Genomic DNA, 19711 nt, shown 5'->3' with positions numbered 1-19711 from the left:
GCACTGAGGCCTCTGGCTCCTTCCTGCCCCACCCCCGCCCAGGCCCAGCGGGCAGGAGCTGCCCCCAAAGCAGGCTGGACACAGCGCCGCTGACCCCGTCCACCTCTGTCTCACAGCCTTTCTTCCAGGAGGGCATCTGCTTCCCCTGACCCATGTGGTCCCGGGGCCCCGCCCCAGGTCAAGCCGCTGCATCCACGAGAGACAAGCTGTTCTCCACATGTGGACGTTTAGTTAGTGTCCACGGCCACCCGGCGCCCTTTGTGTGCTCGTAAGTGATCTTCTTCTTCGTTGCTGCTCTCTTAACAGCTCTCTGTCCCTTTCAGCCGTCCTGGACCCGCCCTGGCGGCAGCGAGGGCGGGCTTCTCTCCTCCACGGATCCACAGGCAGCAGACACACACACTCAGCCCCTGGTCCGTTTGATGGCATCTCAGTTACATTTTGTCTTTAAAACCGGAGTCTGGACTCAGGCTGAAGCTGAGGCCTCACCACCCTCCCGGTCGGCCAGCGAGCTCCGCCTGAGGGCGCTGTGGGCGGTGGCAGGGCTGGATGGCTCTGCTGGGACTAAAAGTCCCCTCATGCGGGGACCGGGTGCAGGAGCTCTGCACACAGAGGAAGGGACCGGGGTCGGGGCCAACGTTTGGTGCCGAGGGGCAGGTGGCATGGAGCGGGGTTCACGACAACAGAACATGGAACGTGGACTCGTCCGCGCGGGGCCACACCCGGCCGCTGGCCTCGGGGCCAACCAGGCCCGGCCTGCGTCTGCTCCTGAGATCCCCGGAGCCCTGAGATGTGGGATGCCTGCTCCTCCCTAAGCACGCGGGGTGCAGCTCACGGAGACGCCCGCTACTCGGAAGCCCGGAGGGGTGTTTTAAGCAGCCACGACCACGGCGTCTAGAAGGGGAGAGGAGGAGATGGAGGCGAGGCGCATCCGCAAAGAGCCAGCGTCTCCACGTAAGCCTCGGCCCACGCGGCCCCAGACAGAGGTGTGAAGTGTCCCCGCAGCGTGAACCCGATTTTAGGCTTAGGGGCTCTTTTATCGTGCTTTTGTAGAGCAGTGAAGTGGGGAAAGAGTTACGCGTAAACGCGGAGCCGTGTGCGCGTTGATTTTACTTCTACAAACGTATAAACAGCGACGGGCGTGCTCTCTCCGAGCACCGTGGGCCCGTCCCAGCTGAGGCCAGCTGTCTGCACTCGTGGCCACACGCTGGCGTAGGGGGACAGAGCGATTCGACTGAAAACTCACTTTACAACAAGGTGTGACATGTTACAAAACGCACGCATTTTTATGACGACTGGGGAGTAACGATCACAGGTCAGCCACCAACTTGCTTTATCCTTAAAAGCTGTGCCCGGGAGGCAAATAGAAAACCAGCTGCGCAGACTCACAAGTTGCTCCTCTCAGACGGAGCAGCGCCACGTCCTGCCTCGGGGATCCGCCAGCCGAGCTTCCAGGACACCCAGACTTCCCGCTCGCCTGCAGTCCTCCTCCCAACCTCCCACAGGGAATCGCGCTTTTCCAAAGCTGAAGCTGTGCCCGGCACTCAATGGTTTATGCCCGCCTCCTGTCCAGCCGTCCGTGTGTGTGTCTCGGGGGCGCCCACACTTCGCTGGCCCCGCTGGCCACCGCTGTGTCCTTAGGATGCTGGTGGCACCGCCTGTGGGTGGCCCTGCCTGGCCGCCCCTCCTCTTGGCTTTCACCTCGGCCTTTCTGGACTCTGGCCGCTTCCCTGGCCCCCCGCGTGGCCACCCTTCTCCCGTGATCCGTGCCGGCCTCGCACACTGGAACTCGCCACCGCACACGTGGCCCCGAGCAGCGACCGCCCCCTGAGCCGGCCCTCCCGGGTTCAGGATGGACGAGCCACAGGCGCCACGAAGCCCCCGGCCACCCGGGGCCAGTGACAAGTCTCGCGCCCCCTGCCGCGCAGGAGAAGCACCCGCAGCGGGGCTCCGAGAGGAGGACACGCAAGGCCGTCCAAGCAGAGTCCCTTCGACCCCGTGGGCCTTGCTTTGGTATCGTGACAGAGGCAGGGGCAGGCGTCTAAGCGTGCGACCGTGTTTCTGGTCACACGGGGCGGGGATGCCGCTGGCACGGGGCGCTTCCTCGCCGAGGAGGAAGGAGGCCCCTCCGCGGGGCCCAGTGCCGTCGGGGCCGCTAGGCCGGGGGGTGGGGGTGCTCGTGGCGCTGGACCGCCGGCACCGCGTAGGCCTCGCCCAGCAGCGCGGGTGGCAGCTCCCGCGCTGCCTCGTGCTCCAGCGCCGCGGGCTGGCCTGGTGCCGCCTTGAGCGGCGAGTGGCCCTCCCGGCCCCTCTGCCGGCACCACCTGTGGCCGTAGGGCGGGGGCAGGGGCTGCGGGACATGGTGACCGTCCTGGGGTGGGGCCTGGGGCTGGGGGGCCGGCGGGTGGAAGCTGAAGGCTCTCCCGGGCCTGCCCCCGCCGGGGGCCCCAGGCGGCCGTCCCGAGCCCTGCGGGGACCTCAAGAACGGCCTCTCCGGCCCCTTCGGCCGGGGCGGCAGGTCCAGGGCCCGGGGCCCGGGCTCAGCCGGCCCCAGGCAGCGGCGATGGTGCACGGCGGGCGCATCCGACTCCTGGGAGCGGGACCGGCCCTGCGGGTGCGTGGCCCAGGCTGGGGGCTCCTGCCTGGCCCGTGCCGGGGGAGACCCTGCAGCCACGGCACCCGTGAGACCCCTTGCGGGGCCTGCGACATCCCACCCGGACCCGGTCCTGCCCGCACAGCTGAATGGCCCACTCTGGGGCTCGGGGCCCCAGCACCCTCAGGCCTGGCGCCAGGGGGCCCCGTCTCCAGGACCCACCTGGTCCGAACTTAGACGCGTAGTTCTCGCTTCCCGCCAGGTCCAGGTAGTGGTTCCTCCGCTCCGTGTTCTCGTCCACGCGGTACGGCCCCCGCTCGGAGCAGGGGTGGGGGTCGGCGGCGGGCCTCCTGGTGGAGCGTGGCGGGGGGAGGGCTTGCTCGCTCGTGCTCTGGGCAGCACGCCCACCCAGAAAGGGTGGGTGCTAGGACAAGCAGGGGCCCAAGGGGACCCCAGGACCACGGTCCCACCCGCTGTCCTCCGCTGTCTTTGCGTCACCTAGCACGCCGGCTAGGGCTCCATGGCTGCTGCCCCAGCGAGTGGAGCCGTAGGGCGCGGGAGCTGCTGGGCTGAGGGTCTGGAGGCCGAACCCCTGCTGCCCTTCAAGCCCCACGGCCTCTCAGACGACACTGGAAGCGCCCAGCTCCAGCCCGAGTGCCGGCCACCCACCCGATGGCAGGGAGTGACCGGGGCTCCCTGGCCGCACCCAGGCCTTTATGCCCAGGTGCCCATCCTGGCGGGCCACCCCAAGGGGACAGCCCGAGGCCTGCGGGACGCAGGAGTGTGACTGGGCTCCTCGCATCTGAGGAGGGCAGAGCTGGACGCCAGCCCCTCACCTGATGTGCGTGCACAGCCTCTTGCCGGCCACCCTGGGGTCCTCGGGGAGCTCCCCCTCCATCCTGCAGCGAGCGGGCTCCCGGTCTGACAGAGGCAGGTGGGCACTCGCTCACTCACCCACTCGCTCGCTCGTTCATTCACTCACTCGTCCACTCGCTCGCTCGTTCATTCCATCACCCACTCGCTCACTCGTTCATTCCATCACCCACTCGCTCACTCGTTCATTCATTCACTCACTCGCCCACTCGTTCGCTCGCTCACTCATTTACGCACTCAGGCACCCACGCACTCACTCCTTCACCGAACGGACAGCTTCGAGCCCTCGCCAGGCGCCAGGCCCCGCTTTCCACGTTCAGGAAGCCCTAGAGATTTTTTCCGCGATGGGGGCACTGAACAGTAGACGCAGTTAACGTCCCCCGGCAGGGTGAGTGGGAGCTCCGGGGAGACGCAGGATGGGGGCAGGGGTTGCAGGAAGCCTGCCTGCAAGGAGGGGTGGGCTGACGTTGAAAGCAGGGTCTTCAGGGCCTCTGAGCAGGGAGCTGCTGCAGCCCAGGAGCCCAGACCCTCACCCTGGCCGGCGGGGGGGCCTTCCTTCCTCTTGCTGGAGGGCTCAGGGCTGAGGGTCAGCTTCACTCGGAGGGTCTTGCTGCCGCCTGAGGAGCGGTTGACCGAGGCATCGACAGCCTCGTAGATGGCGTGCGTCGGACTGGACGTGTCCTGAGGGCGGGCACGGACTGACGTCACGGGCGCAGGCAGAGCGGGGGGAGGACCTCCCAACCCACACTGCCTGCTGCCGCCTCCAGGCTGCCTTCCCGATTGAGTCACTTGGCATCCCAGCAGAGCCCAGCTAAAGGAGACGCTTATCTGAGACGCCCTTCCTCAGTCCTGTGAAGGCACCACGCGACCTGAGCCAGCAGCCCTGCTGGAATCACATCTTTCCGACCTTTAAATTTCAAACCGAATATATGCTCAAAAGACTTAGCAATCAGATAAACTATCAAATTTTGCTTTTAACTCAAACACACTTATTTCAGCCATGCTATGTGTCTGCTTCCTTTCAAGAGGCACTTTGCCCCTCCTGGACACACAAGCCAGCAGAACAGAGCGCCGGGGGCACCCCTGGGGCCCTCACCGCCCTGCGGAGGGGAGGGGCTGCTGGCCGGGGCAGAGACAGGCGTGCAGGGCTCTGCCAGGAACCGCACAGACAGCAGCCGGGCACAGGAGGGGACGCGGACTCCAGCCGGCTCTGTCGGTGACCTGGGTCCTGCGGTGGCTCCCCTCCCGCCCCCCGCAAGCCTGTCCTATGAAGGGTGCCGGCCTCTCCTGCCACCCCGGAGGGGGCTCAGCCTGTCCCCACCGTGGAGACCCGGGCATCGCTGTCTGTCTGCTGCCAGCGCCCTCCCAGGGACCGTCTGGCGCAGACACAGCGTGTCGCCTCTCTGGCGGCCCTCCCACTGTGGTCGAGGCCGTACAGCGGGCACGTCCACTCCTGGCGGTTGTCCTCCTCCACCGAGACGTCACACTGGAGCGCCTGCAGGGGGGCACAGGGACAGGCAGACAGGGTCATCCTCATCCTTGCACCGGGGCCCCTGACCCCCACCCTGCCCTCCAGGAAACGGACCCCGCCCCCCGGGCGGGCCGGGGAGGTGAGGGGTCTGTACAGTCGACTCCTGGATCGTTTCCGTGGTGCTGGCACTGGTGCTGCGGAAGGCCCTGGAATCACTTGGGGCCACACTGGCCAGCTCTGGCCGAGTGCACGGCGACACCTCCACCCAGCAGAGCCTGCTGCGTGGGAGCTGCAGGGCGCAGGGGCCCCATGTCAGCGCAGTACGCGCCCCTCCCCCGGCGCCTGGCCGCCGGCAGGAGGGGGCCGGGCAAAGACCTACGTCCATGTTCAGGCGCCGCTTGCCGGGCCCGCGGGGGCCCTCGGCCTGCTCCGGCGGCAGTGCCACTTCAGGGACGAGAGGGGTGGGGCGGGCCCGTGTCCCCTGGCCTGGCCCGGGCACTGATGCAGGGCTGGGGAGGGCGTGTGGCCCCGGGGCCACCGAGTCATTGCTGGGCCCGTGACCCTCTCCAGACGGGTCTGAGCTGAGGGCCGGGGCCTCTGGAACACGCGGCATCAAGGGACCTGAGCGGAGGCCAGGGCGGCCCTCCCCGGGGTGAGCCCGCCTGCCTGCCTGGCTGCAGTGGCTTCGAAGCCCGGGGCAGGGAGAGGGCTGCCCTGCAGGCCCACAGGCAGGCGGCCCGGCCCGAGGGGCCTCCGGGAGGGTTGCTGCACTCACTGTCTGGCTTCCCCTCCCCAGCGACACGGTCCGGTTTCCCAACAGCCCGCAACTCCAGAGCCTGGGAGGCTGCCTGTGCGCCGGGGAGCCCCCTCCCGGTCTCCGGGCCCGACGGACAAGGAGCGCTCCGGTCTCCGGGCTCACCTACTCCCCAGGACCGGGGCCGGGCATGTCTGGGAGACACGCAGCTGCCAGGAGACACCCGGGGCCCGAGCTCCTGACCAGAGCTCGCGGAGCCCCCCCGAAGGCAGCCCTGCCGGCCGGCCTCCCCGCCCACGTACTGCTGAGGACACTCACCCGGCACCTGACCCTCGGACAAGCCTGGTGGTCACCCGTCCCACTCCACGGGTGGACCCGCCCCACGGCAGATGCACACGTGTGGCGGTGACTAGGGCGGTCATGCTTCACACGCAGACCATCTTGGACAGCCTCACACTGGCGCGGTGCATCACGCCCACGGGTGACCCGTGGGTTCAGCGAAACGCCCGTGTGCGGAACCTGTCCTCCCGCCCACGGGCTCGCGGGACTCCAGGGACGTGGACGGGCGGAGGCCCTGAGAGTCGCCTTGTGCTTCTCCAACCCCCAGACCGAGGTCCAGGTCGTCTGCTCCACGGAGGAGCCCACGTGAGATGTGTTTCTAAGCACATCCAAGACCAATTTGCTTTTAAGACCGGGGAACCCGGCTTGCACCTGCAAACGGCCACCGGTGGGGACCCGCGACCCGCCAGGGCTGGCCTCGGTGTGCTGGGATAGGTCGGGGAGCGTGGGGCGTGGGTGGCCCCCTTCGCCAGGGTGTCCTGGGGGCAGGTGCCTGGGGTACGGTGTGGCGTCAGTGAGGTCTGGAGAGCAGGACTTACCCTCTAGGGGACACGGGTCATCCCGGAAAGGTCCTTCCTTGGGGTCCCCGCCAGGCAGCTCCTGCAGGGAGGAAAGACAGGGCAGACGTGTGCACCCCAACAGGAGCTCCGGGTGCCGGAATCGGACCCCACCTCCTGGGGCGTCAAGAGTTCTCGGTCTAGAAATACCAACCTCTCCAAACTCACTAAACCTCAGATTTTTTAAAGTAAAACACACGCACATCCCTAGGTGTTGTCTGGTTCCATGAGAAGCGTCTCCAGGACGAGACACAGCGCCCGTGAGAGTGCCAGGGCTTCAACGGGAGCCCCGCACGAGGGCCACGGCCTTTGCCCGAGGGCGCAGCCGCACTGAGAACAAAGCTCCGGCCTGGCCTCCGCTGCAAGAGGTGGCACAGGCCAGAACCCTGGGCTGCGGACAGGAGAAGCCGCCTACCCTCTGCTCCGTGGCCCGCACGCAGCATCTCCCGTCACAGCCAGGCCAAAGCCCGAGTGACCTGGCCCCAAGACACCCACGAACCCAGGGGCCGGGGCTGCAGGGGGACGGCATCTCCCCCAGGGCGGCCGGGCCAAGGGCACAGACAGAAGCCCCCCGACTTCCAGGGCCGATCCCAAGACCAGTTACGGAAAAACGGGACAAGACTTCCAACGTATCCAAAGGGTGTTTCAGCCAGGAAACTACAGAACAGAAGTTCACGTGGCCCGTGGAGACAGCCCACAAAAGGCAGAGCACAGAGACGGGGAGAAGGGGCGACATGGCCAGGGCAGCTGCCTCGGATCCTGGCTCCATCCAGTGTCCCAGTGGCGGGTCATGTGGCGCCGCCCCCAGGAGCCGGGCGTTTCCCCAGGTGACTCTTGGGCAGAGGGACGTCTCTGTCCCCCACATTTCCGTTCTGACTCCGAAGCCACAGAGCTGTTGAGAGCCCGGCCAAGGATGCAACGTTCAGACGTGTGTGTGGACACGGCCCCCCAGGCTGCTTGGCTACACGGCCCTCTTGGGACCCAAGGCTCTATGACGCCTCCTGACGCAGCATCTCCAGGTCACTTGGGGCCCCTCATCTCTCCCAAGGGCTCAGGCTGGAGTCAGCTCGGCAGGAGGCCCAGCGGGGTTGCCCCGCCAGGTCGCCTGACACCCCACAAGCTCGGGGTCCCGCAGGGGATGGTGGAGGGTTGCGACCGCTGCCCCTCAGGCTGCGGGCAGTGGCCGGGGACCAGCCCCGACCTGTCCACAAACAGGCCCGACGTCTTCTCCACGTGGTGGTACTGCTGGGTCAGACGGTCCCTCCGTCGCCTCGTCACGCAGACGGACCGGGGGTTGGAAGCGCTGTCACCATGCCGGTGCCTCGGAGGGCGCTGGTCAGGCCCGGCCGGGAGGGGCCACGTGCGGGACCAACTGGGCGGCAGGGAGGTGGGGCCACAGCCTGAGCACGAGCCCCCGCGCCCCGCGGGCCGCCTGGCGGCACCCTCGCCCAGGCCGGCGGCTGCAGGAGCCTCTGCCAGCCCGAGGTGCCCCGGCCACCACCGGCACAACAGGAGGCCCTGTGCCGGCTCGGCCCACGCGGCTGTGGCCCTGGGCCCTGCTCCCAGGCTCCTCCTCTAGGGGCCTGATGCCACCAGCCAGACCCAGCCCCTCGCGCCAGGCCCACCAGCGCCCTCGGGATGGCCGTGTCCGTCGGCAGGAGGAGAGGGGACGCAGGCCATCCTCAGACGCAGCTCTGCAGCTCTAGCTTGTTCTTTCTGAGAGCAAACAAATCAAAACAAAAACCACGAAAAATACCTAGAATGCTTTTACCCGGATTTTCAAACTGATTATTTGAAGAAGGCCTTGATGACAAACACACCCTAAGATACCTGGGTCCACGGGGACGAGGAGAGCAACGCACACCTCCTGTTCTGGGCACACGCTGCCCTGGGTTCAGTGAGGACCGGCCCACGTGTCCCGCTCTGCGTGGGGAAGGGAACCCCCCAGGCCTTGGGGTCTGGGTTCCCCAGGAACGCGGGTGCAGCGGGGCGGGGCCGAGGGACAGAGCGCGGGCTCCTCCGGGTGAGATCCCGGCTGTTCCGGGGGCCCCTACGCACGTGACGTCAGGGAACCTGGCCTGGGGCTCTGACGGCCGTGGGCGCCACAGGAGCACCCGGACGGTGCAGGGACCGTCGCTGCCCAGACGGAGCCCCGAGGAAGATGCGGGGTGGAGCCGGTGTCGCCGGGCCCAGGAAGGAGGGGGACCCCTGCCGTCTGTCTCCAGAGCCCCTACAGGTGCCCCTGGCATCTTCCTCTCTCCTAATCCCCTGCGCTAACCCCCTCCACGTCACACCCTTCAGAATAAGGCTACTTCCACAGCTCTCTCAGCACGCCAGGTGGGCAGTGAACTTGTTTTAACAAGAAATAAAGACACCCGATCATTAAGACGCCACTCCCTCCACCAGCCAGCCTGCTGGCATCGAAAGCACCCGCTTCGCCTATAGCGCCGAGCACCTTGGGGCCCTGCGAACGCCCTGGGCACGCAGCGCCCGGGCTCACAAGGTCCTCCCCCGCCCAAAGACAGGGCTGAGCTCTCTCCCGGGTGGACGTTAAGATAACTTCCCGTCACTTCTAAAAACCTGATCTTTGGTTAAATTTTTTTCTGTAAAATCAAAATAAGCCGTGAAGCTGAGGCCCCAGGCATTTGTGGGGAGCGGCGGTAGCTCCCGGACCAGGTGCCCGAGGCTTGCAGGCCAGCTGGCAACAGAGCACAGCATTTCTGGCTAGAAGAGCCAGTCCCGGGGTGCCACGGCTGAGGCTCCGGGAAAGGGCCGGGGCCCCGCGGCTGGTGGCGCGGCCGGCCCGGAGGACTCGGCCACCAGGAGCCGGAGCGACAGGCAGGCAGGAAGCCAGGGTTTCCACATCGCTCGCCTGGCTCGGCTGAGCGGTCAAAGGAGAAACAAGACCCACGCGAGTCTTCTACGTGTGAGCTTAAAAAAGTTGCAAGTCCAAAAATTCATCCCATTTTTTTGTTTTAAAATAATTTGAGCACTTGCTTTTGGCGTATTGTGTTGGTTACAGACAAGATGATAAATGCTTCGGGCTGGGGGAGGGTCAAGACAGAAGCGGTCTGCACAGAGCCTTGGTTGGACCCGGAGATGTTCCCCTACAATCACAAACACCATAAGGGCACGACGGGCCAGGACGGCACCTGATCAGCAACGGACACGACAGCCCGTCATGCCTGGTCCTTCCCGGCAAGCGGCCCTTGGCCTGGCCAGGTCCTGCTGAAAGGCCCAGGACGGCCCATCTGCCCAGGTGAGGCCTACAGGCACAGAGGTGTTGGGACATACCACCTAAAAGCTCAGACCCTGGCCTCCCAGGAAAAGCCAAGAGGTCTAGCCGCACATTCCCACAGACAGGGTGCCCCCTCCATCCACCAGAGCTGTCGACGCTGGGCCGTCCACCCCTCGTGCGAGCCTGGTTGGGGGGCAGGAGATGGGCTCCTGTTTAAGGCCACGTGGATGTGGGGATGTCTGCGTGATTGAAAAGGAGAAACCTTTGGTGATGTAAATGATCACCTCCTGAACACCGTCCGCTTTCCAAATGTCAACATTCACATATTCCTTCAAAATTCAGTGCCTCTGCGACCTTAGGAAACATGTTCCCGGCTTTTCGGGGCCGCCCGTTTTCCTTGGAAACCCCACACTCTTGACGGAGCAGAGGCTCTCCGCCCCCCCGACTCCCGGGAAGATCCCTGAGGGAAACTCCTGCGGCCGGAGTTTCTGCTCTTCCCATGGAGCCGTGAACCGGGCAGAGCGTGTGAAAAGATGGCCTTTATAAACCTGCTTCCTCATCGGCCCGTTAAAGGGTCTGGTTAGAAACTGCTCTTGACAAACATGCTGGGCATCCTGGAAGGACCTTATAGTCCGCTGCAAACTCGAGACCCCAGGGGGACCTCCTGGTAGATCCTGACAAACACCATAAGGGCACGACGGGCCAGGACGGCACCTGATCAGCAACGGACACGACAGCCCGTCATGCCTGGTCCTTCCCGGCAAGCGGCCCTTGGCCTGGCCAGGTCCTGCTGAAAGGCCCAGGACGGCCCATCTGCCCAGGTGAGGCCTACAGGCACAGAGGTGTTGGGACATACCACCTAAAAGCTCAGACCCTGGCCTCCCAGGAAAAGCCAAGAGGTCTAGCCGCACATTCCCACAGACAGGGTGCCCCCTCCATCCACCAGAGCTGTCGACGCTGGGCCGTCCACCCCTCGTGCGAGCCTGGTTGGGGGGCAGGAGATGGGCTCCTGTTTAAGGCCACGTGGATGTGGGGATGTCTGCGTGATTGAAAAGGAGAAACCTTTGGTGATGTAAATGATCACCTCCTGAACACCGTCCGCTTTCCAAATGTCAACATTCACATATTCCTTCAAAATTCAGTGCCTCTGCGACCTTAGGAAACATGTTCCCGGCTTTTCGGGGCCGCCCGTTTTCCTTGGAAACCCCACACTCTTGACGGAGCAGAGGCTCTCCGCCCCCCCGACTCCCGGGAAGATCCCTGAGGGAAACTCCTGCGGCCGGAGTTTCTGCTCTTCCCATGGAGCCGTGAACCGGGCAGAGCGTGTGAAAAGATGGCCTTTATAAACCTGCTTCCTCATCGGCCCGTTAAAGGGTCTGGTTAGAAACTGCTCTTGACAAACATGCTGGGCATCCTGGAAGGACCTTATAGTCCGCTGCAAACTCGAGACCCCAGGGGGACCTCCTGGTAGATCCTGCAGCCCAGCTCTGGCCCGGCCGCCCCTTCCTGTGGCCGCCCACCTGCACGGGAACCTGCTTCCCTGCGGAGTCGGCCGTGAGGCGTGCCCGGCGTCCACCAGGCTGCTTGGCTTCTGAACCCGGGTCCACCCGGGGTCCTGGCGCGGCCGCGGGTCTGTGGCGAGTCCTCGGCTGCTGACAAGCCTCGGGGCGGGCGGGGACTCACATCCCGGCCTTCCGCCCCCACCACCCGCCCCCCACCCCCTCCACCGCCAATGCTGCCGGGAAAACTCAAGGCCCTTCCAGGCAGCAGTCCTTGGGGTTAGTTCAGGCCTTGCTTTGCTCCAGGAAGGGTAGGCGTCTCCTCTTTCCCAAATATATAACCCTGCACTGTGTTTCCTTCAAAAATCCAGGTTGATTCTACCCAGATTCTTCACCAGGGCTTAGCGCGGGGGTCTGCGGGATTTGAGCTTCAACAAACAGGAGCCGTCGAGGGTCACGGGGCCGGGAGGACAGTGTGTCACTGCCCTGGGGCGGCCGTAACAAATGGCCACCAGCTGGCTGGCTTAAAACAAACAAATGTACCTGTTCCCAGTTCTGAGGCCAGAAGTCAGAAACCACGGTGTGGCAGGGAGCTCCCCCGGAGGCCCCAAGGAGGGTCCCTCCTGCCTCTCCCAGCTCCCGGGGGCCCCAGCATCTCTGGGTTCGTGGCCGCGTCCCGCCAACCTCTGCTCTGTGGCCACGCGGCCTCTCCTGGGTGCGTCTTCCATTCTGGGTCAGCCCCCCCGGCCCCCTCCTCCCTCTTACAGATATACACCTGGTGGCAGTTTGGGCCACGAGGACCATCTCTCATCTCTAGATCCTGCGTTTAATGGCATCTGCAGAGACCCGTTTTCCATATACGGTAACAGTCGCGGGCTCTGAGATGAGAAGAGCCCAGCACCGTCCGGAAGCCGAGAGGCGGCTGAGAATCCTCAACCAGCCGCCGGCCGCGCGCCTTGGCTTTGCTCCCAGTGACGCGAGGCCGGGGCACAGAGACGCTGCCCACGCACGCGCTGACCACAGGGCCTCTCCTGAAACGGGGACAGACGGGAGGCACGCTGGCCAGAAACCCAGCTGCGAGCAGGCCCCTCCTCCGGCCTCAGGGGTGGGGAGACCGCAGCCCTGCTCCAAAGCCGGGGTCGCAGCGCAAACCGAGAGGGCAGACCGGGAGCCGCGTCTGCTCCCACAGTGGGTTCTTTAGACTCCGAGGGGGCCCTGGGCCTGAGTTTCCGAGAACTAGTTTTCCCCAGAGGACAGAAAACTAGCTCTCTGTGTTGAGTCCAGTTTCATTTCTGTGGAGGATCCAAGGACACGTTGCTGTCTCCAGAGCCCAGAGGGTCCCCCTGGGAGGGCCGGGCTGCATGCACCCACCCCCAGAACTGCCCTGGTCCCCCACCGCTTATCTTGGAACAGTAAGAATATGGGGTGACCCATTCAGAGGAGTTTGCAGCCCCCTTGCAGCTTAGGAGCTAAAGCCCATAGAGCATCTTGGGGTCTGGAAATACAGCCCCATGGGATGTAAGTTCAAGGCCGCTTCTGAGAGCCTGGACTGGGTGAATTCCGGAGTCCCAAGATGAGATGTCTGCAGGTGGGGGTAGGAGGGGGGCCCAGGGTGGATGGGAGTCCAAGCAGGGGGAAGAGAAGAACACAGCAAGCCAGAGAGAGGAGAGATGGGGGAGGGGAGGGGAAAGGGGGAGGGGCTCCCTGGGGGGCACCGGGAGGGGTGCGGGAGGAGGAGGACCTAGCAGGCCAGCTGGGGGCATCCTCCAGAGCGAATGGCTCCTGGTAGAACAGCTCCCCCAGGAGAGGGTGGCCTCAGCGCCAGGAGGACGCTTGGGGTCCGGGGCCTGCGGGGCCCACGCCCGGGGTCACAGCTACTATCCCAAAGGTGCTGTTCACCACGCGTTCCCGCCTGTTCGGAAACCAGACGGATCGCCCCTGCCGCGCCCATCACCCCGGCGAACGTCTCCCGGGGGCGCAGAGCACCTCTCTAGCCACACCACCTGGCGGCCCCTCGGGCTCTCCACCCCGGCCCCGGCTCACACCAGGCCCCCTCGTGGGCTGTCGGCCCTCGTGGAATGTCGATCCGTCCAGCGGGGCTCCCGATCATCAGAGCCAGAGCCTGGCCTTCCCTCCCCGCCCTGGGCAGGTGACGCCCTGGGCAGGTGAAGCAGGTAGCTCTGAAGCGGCGTGTGGGGTGGGCCCTGGGGACGGCTGGAAGGGGCCGGCAGAACCACGCTGATTTCGGCTCTGCGGGCAGCACTGCCAGGGAACCGGCTCCCCAGAAGCCACGAGGACAGCCGCGCCCGCCCTGGACGGCAGCTCCACCCGTGGTTAACCCCGCGTGCTGGGCGGCCCGCTGGGGACCAGGACGGGGACCCGGTCGTGGCAGAGGGTGGAGATGCGGGGCCGGAGCAAGCATCACGGGCAGCCAGGGGCTCGCGGGGCTCAGGGAGGAGGCCGGGGGGCAGGGCTGGGGTCCTCAGGGGACGTGCCCAGCGGGCTTGTGCTACTTCAGTGACCAAGGTGACCAAGGCTACTTCGGGGCAGTTTGGGAGGAGCCTGTGGCTGGGCAAGGGGCGGGGGTGCTGTGACACCTAGGCAAGGGCGACCTGGGCCAAGTGGGTGGACCGGAGAGGAAGCCGGGCTCCTGCTCGGGGCTGTCGGGACACCGGACGTGGCGGGATTGGTGTGGGGTGAGAGGTGGGGAGGCCTGGGCTCACCACGCGCTGGACAGAACTGGGCCATGCGGGAGAAGGCAAAGGCAGGGCTCAAGAAACCCCAAGGGCTGGGGCACTGGTGGGGGAGACGCCCAGAGTCAAAGGTCAGGGGTGCAGCAGAGCGGACGGGGAAGGAGGCGGGGTGGGACAGCGGGAGGAGGGGGGACAGTGGCCTCAGGCGGGAGAGAACGGGGGGGGCGGGTTCTGCCCACGCCGCCGCCTGAAGGCCTGGCGGGCACACGTCTCAGAAACACCCGCAAGGGAGACCGAGGCAGCCTGGGCAGAACTGACGGGAAGGCGCCGGGCCAGCGCGTCTGTCTGGAAGCGCCAGGCAGTGGGAGTCTCGGCTTCAGCGGCGGAACAGTTTCCGAAGTGACGACGCAGCTCTGGGGCTTGATAACTCCTACTCAGGTGCGGCGGCGCCACGGAGGGTCTCCACTCGACGGGCCACGGCGGCCGTGGCTGTGAGCCCCCCATTTCAAAGCGAAAGTCAAGGACAGCGAGGCCTCGGGGGAGGGGCGGGGCGGGGCCTGGCCACAGCCACAGAGGCCTGGGGCGTCCTGCTTCCCAGGTTACAGCCACACTTCAGGAGCCGAGGGGCATTTCTAGACTTGCCCATCGGTGCCCCTGCGTTAGCGCCGTTTAACCAGGCTGGGTGATAACCAAATGTGGAACTTAAGGTCTAGAAACTCAGTCGTTTGAGGATCAAAGGGTCTCCTACAATAAATGCCTACAGACCTCCCGTGCCAGCACAGGCCGTAACCCGCTTCCTGGGTGAGGTCACCTTACCCCACCGGAGAATGGCTGGCACGCGTGTGGCAGGAAAGCCTGAAAACACGCACCACGGGGGACTCAGCCCAGGAGCTGGCCCACAGCCCACGGCTGTGAATAAGTTACAGGGGGGCGGTAGGGGCACCCAGGCCACCTGCTAGGGAAATAACTCCACCCTAAGACATGTGCAAGGAAAACGTAATAAGAGGAGGATCAGTGAGAAGCTATATATATATATTTATATATATATATACACACACACACACACACACACACACCCTACGTATATGTATACACGTGTATACACGTGCATGTACACACATACATATGCATGAAAACATATACATGCACGTGGACACACACATACATGCACGTGGACACACACATACATGCACACGTACCTCCACGTATATATATGCAGGAACACACATGCCCACACACCCCCACACACATAATCTCTACCCCAGATAATTGAAAAGTGGCCATAAAATATGCCAAAAACATCTTCAGTGATTCCGATTCTCAGCACCCTGGAATTCTGTTTTTTGTTTAACACTAAATCATTTTGCAACAAATCTGCAGACCGAATTTTCTCCCGGTCGTGCCGGCTCCTGTTTCCGTCTTCAGAGCCAACAACGAGGAACTTCACAGAACACGGAAGATCGCGGGCCATCATCCTTCTAGCGCCTACTGCTGCCCTCCAAGCTTCCTGGCCGCAGAGGCCACAACACGCAAGATACCAACAACACCCGCGTGCCCCACGTGCCTGAACCGCCGTGCCCTCCACCGCTCCCGTCCAGACCACGTTTAATGCCACTGGGTTTGAGCTGCAGACCCAGATTCATCTTCCTCTATCTGACTTCTTCCTCTGGAAAAACCACTGGACTTTTCGTTCTCTTTCCTTCACATTAAAGCCTCCTGTTTCCTATTTCAAAGGGAGATCAACTCCAAAGTGGAAAAGCAGCCCATGCATTTGTGTTTTGAGTTTAGAGGGCCCCGCGTGTCCACGGGTGATGCCAGTGCCCAGAGCAGAGATCAACAGGCTGCAGATGCCAAAGGCTTACACTTGGTCACGGCTCCGGAGCCCGAGGGCCGAGCACTCGGGAGAGTAATCAGGGTTTTCCTCTCCGTGGCAGCACCTGTGTGGTGTCAGGCGGAAACACCTCCTCGTGGCTCTGAGGCTGCTTCCGGCCCCGTGCGTCAGAGCCGACGGAGCCCGGCGCCCCCTCCCCAATTCTACACACAGGAACCAAAACCCACCCTTCAAGCAACGGAGTTGAGACCCCACCCGGGAAAGACAGCAAGTGTCTTGAGGAGCCCTGCACTTGCCTGTCTAACCCTTTTGCCCTCCTTCACCCGTCCCCCTCACCCTCACCCCCAGCCCCGGCAATCAGAGCTCTCGTCTCTGTATATATGAGTTTGGTTTATACACATACTTGCATATTTCTGGTCCTCATACGAGAGAGATCATATGGCGTTCGTCTTTCTCTGCCTGACTTACTTCACTTAGCATAATGCTCTCAAGGTCCGTCCATGTTTTGGGCAAGATTTTCTTCTTTATTGATGAATAATATTCCATTGTATGTACACACCACATCTTCTTTATCCATTCATCCATCAACGGACACTTAGGTGGCTTCCGTGTCTTGGCTATCGTGAATAGTGCTGCAGGGAACGTGGGGCTGCGTATTATCTTTTTGAGTTAGTGTTTCTGCTTTCTTTGGATACATACCCAGGAGTGGGATTGCTGGATCACGTGGTAGTTGTATTTTTAACTTCTTGAGGAACCCGCGTACCGCTCTCCACAGCGGCTGCACCCATTTTCATTCCCACCAGCAGCGCGCGAGGGTTCCCGTCTCTCCGCTCCCTCGTCAACGCCTGTGAGCTCTTGTCTTTTTGATGACGCCGTCCTGACGGGTGGGGGGCGACGCCCTGGGCTTTTGATCTGCATTTCCCTGATGGTCAGCGCTATTGGGCACCTTTCCGTGTGCCTGTTGACCGTCTGCGTTTCTTCCTCTGAAAAGCGTCGTCTTTGTTAAACGATGACCTCGTCTCAGAAGCACGCCAGGCCCAGGGCAGCCGCGCGGTTAGGGAAACTCTGGGGTGCACGGAAGAGCCCGGAGCGCAGGAGACCCGCTCTTGCCTCACAGCCCTTCTGCAGGTTTTCCTCAAGAAGCCTCAAGGGAGGAGCGGGTGTCCCGGGCTCATGGCTGGGCGGGGGGTCCTCCATCCCAGGCCTCTGCAGTCCCCCTGGAGGAGCTGTCCCCACCCTGCAGTCACCCCAGCACCCTCTGCTCGCCCTTTACAGTCACCTGGGATCTCCATGTGACTCAGAAAAACCCAGACGAACACCAGCTGCAGACGCGGGGTGCGCTGTCCCGTGAAGGAGCCCTGACCCTGCCGTCCTCCGCCTGCTGCCCGGGAGGGTTCCGTGTACCCGACAGCCGTGGACGCTGATGCCGGTGGAGTCTGGACCCCGGACCTCCTCTTCCAAGATATCCTTTCACTGTCCTCCTTCCTCACCCACAAACTCCAGCACCTCTGACTTCGTGGGTACGTTTACACGAGGGTGTGGGAAGAGCCATGACATGGACATCAGCTGCACGGCCACGCCCGCCCGTGATCTCTCCCGTGGGCCCTTCGGCAGCTCCACCGTGGGTTATAAAGCAGGGCCCTTGGCAGTGTCTCTGCCAATTTAATCTGTGGTGTGAGGCGGATTCCTCACCGCTTCTGCTGCTCCGCTGACACCCCTCCGGGGCGAGGGTTCTGTGGGTTAGAAGCAGACCGCGGTGCGTCATCTGGGCCTGGGACCACGAAGGACGGCCTCCTCCCTTCTCACGGCCCCAGCGAGGGACGGAGGGGAGTCGACGTTCCTTTCCGAGCCAAGGTGTGTGTCTCCGATGGTCCTCTCCCCTATTCGCGTGTTTGCACGTTTAGGTGCATTCCATGCTCACCAAACAAAAACTACTGAACCGCTGGTGCTAATGATCTGCTTTGCTTTCTTGCACCTAAAAGGATTCCAGCCAATTTTAAAACCCAAACCTCCAGCATGTTCAAAAATGAGCAGGGATTTGCCTATGCCTGCGGACACCGGCCGTTGACAGTTCCTTGAAATACATGAGACCCGCCAAGCTCGCTGGGGCTCTGCACTTTGCAAACTGCAGCTGCAGGGGGTGGGGCCCCGGGGCTTAGCAGACATCAAATGGAGCTTCGTGGAGCTGTGCTGTCCACGTGGCAGCCACAGCCACACGTGGCTACTTACATTTAAATTTATGAATGAAACCACGTTAGAAATCAGCTCCCCCGTCGCTCGCCGCACTCCGGCACCGGCGTGGCCGGCAGTGACCACCGTGGGCGGCGTGGACACAGACCACACCCGGCGCGGGCTGGCAGCTCCCAAACCCCACCCCCACCCACAGGTGCAGACGCGGTGATCGGCCGGGGTCACAGAGGTCGCCAGCTGGACTCCAGCCCCCCAGCGGGGCTTCCCCAGCCCGGGACCCCCGGGACCTCCGTGACCCAGCTCCGCTGGCCAGCGCCGTAAGGTGACTCAGCCGGGCAGGCAGAAGGGCAGGGGCTGAAACAGGCAAGGCGGACAGTCCTAGTAGGCAGCCTGCGGCCCCCCGGACAGGCCAGACGTCCACGGCAGGGCCCGGGCCAGGAGCGAGCAAAACTCCCAGGGCCGGAGCAACACGTGAACGCCGGGAGGCAGGCGGGAGTCGGTCGGCACAGGCGGCGCTGGGCGGAGGGGCGTGCCTGCCCGGCCGCGTGTGGACTGTTGGCCGGCGCAGAGGCCCAGCGGGCGGCCCACGTGGGCAGTTCTCGACTCCAGGCCGACCGGGGGGCTGGCAGATCTGCTGAGCGATGGGGGTGTCGGAGACTGAGGGCCCGGGGACCACGGGGCTGTCCCAAGCAGGCCAGGCTGTGGACGCAGGCCCAGGGGTACATCAGGAGTTCTGTCCAGGCTGTGGGGAGTGGACGTCCCAGCGGCAGCCGGACAGGTGCTCCCGGGCCGGGGAGAGGCCAACAGAGACGTTTGACCTGTAGCTGCCAAAGGGCCAGAGGGGGCACCGAGGGGCGCGTGCCGAGGAGGGAAGGGCGCAGGCCGCGAGCCCTGGACACAGAAACCAGGTGCCCAGGACGGGCCTGGGGGCCGCGAGGTGCAGGGCCTCTTCCCGACCAGCTCGCGGAAAGAAAGTGCCGGAATCCCTTTCACGCCCAAGTGGAAATCCGCGGCGTTAGACTACATTCTCATGCGCCTGGAGCCCCCAGAAGCTGGAAGAGGCAGGGAGGACCCCCCGCAGGGCCTCCAGAGGGAATGCAGCCCTGGGACAGCTCAGTGTCAGAGTTCTGACCTCTAGAACAGTGAGAGAGTAAACGTCTGTCATTTTAGGCCGGCCAGTTGGTGGCACTTTGTCACGGCCACCCCAGGAGACCAACGAAGGGAGCCCAAGGCTGCTCTTTTACATAACTATTTTAAAATACTTAACTTTAAGGCATTCCCAATGTGTGCTTTTAGCCATCAAAGACCTAGAACTCCGGAAAGATCCACGGTCAGATGCCCCAGTGCCTGCTGACCACAGGTAAGACCACGGGTCCAGCCTCCCTCAGCAAGAATTCTCAACGCCTCCCGGTGAGGTCTGGGGTCTGCCCAACCCTCACCTGAGGATCCAGGGACCCCAGGGCAGTGGGCCGGCACCTCGTGGGTTTAGGGTGTACACGGGGGCATCTGCAACCCCCCAGGCAGGGACGGCTCCGTCCTCCTGGGGGAGAAAGATCCGAGGAGCGGACGGCCAGAAGGATGCAACGTGACCCAGGGTGTCAGGGTCCACTGGCCTCTGGATAGGGTCGCCAACCTCCTACAGCCCAAAGAAGGGGGGGAGGGGGAAGGGGGAGGGG

General features: G+C 63.8%; 1 protein-coding gene across 1 annotated transcript in view; it reads right to left on the bottom strand.

Annotated features, from left to right (window-relative positions):
* Positions 1–2038: 2038 nt before the first annotated feature.
* The window catches only part of NKD2 (NKD inhibitor of WNT signaling pathway 2), a 28005-nt gene continuing 10332 nt past the window's right edge, over positions 2039–19711 (bottom strand). Inside the window, exons 4-10 of the mRNA XM_055086385.1 lie at positions 6567–6627; positions 5314–5378; positions 4863–4958; positions 3997–4144; positions 3427–3511; positions 2813–2940; positions 2039–2661 (exon numbers count right to left, since the gene is read on the bottom strand). Coding sequence (XP_054942360.1) covers positions 2153–2661; positions 2813–2940; positions 3427–3511; positions 3997–4144; positions 4863–4958; positions 5314–5378; positions 6567–6627 — 1092 coding nt within the window. The 3' untranslated portion in view covers positions 2039–2152. The remainder of the gene's footprint in view (positions 2662–2812; positions 2941–3426; positions 3512–3996; positions 4145–4862; positions 4959–5313; positions 5379–6566; positions 6628–19711) is intronic.

The sequence above is a fragment of the Physeter macrocephalus genome, chromosome 8, assembly GCF_002837175.3.
Source record: "Physeter macrocephalus isolate SW-GA chromosome 8, ASM283717v5, whole genome shotgun sequence".
Classification (NCBI taxonomy): Eukaryota; Metazoa; Chordata; class Mammalia; order Artiodactyla; family Physeteridae; genus Physeter; species Physeter macrocephalus.
The sequence above is the reverse complement of the archived record's forward strand: the minus strand, read 5'-3'. Positions and strand labels throughout refer to the sequence as shown.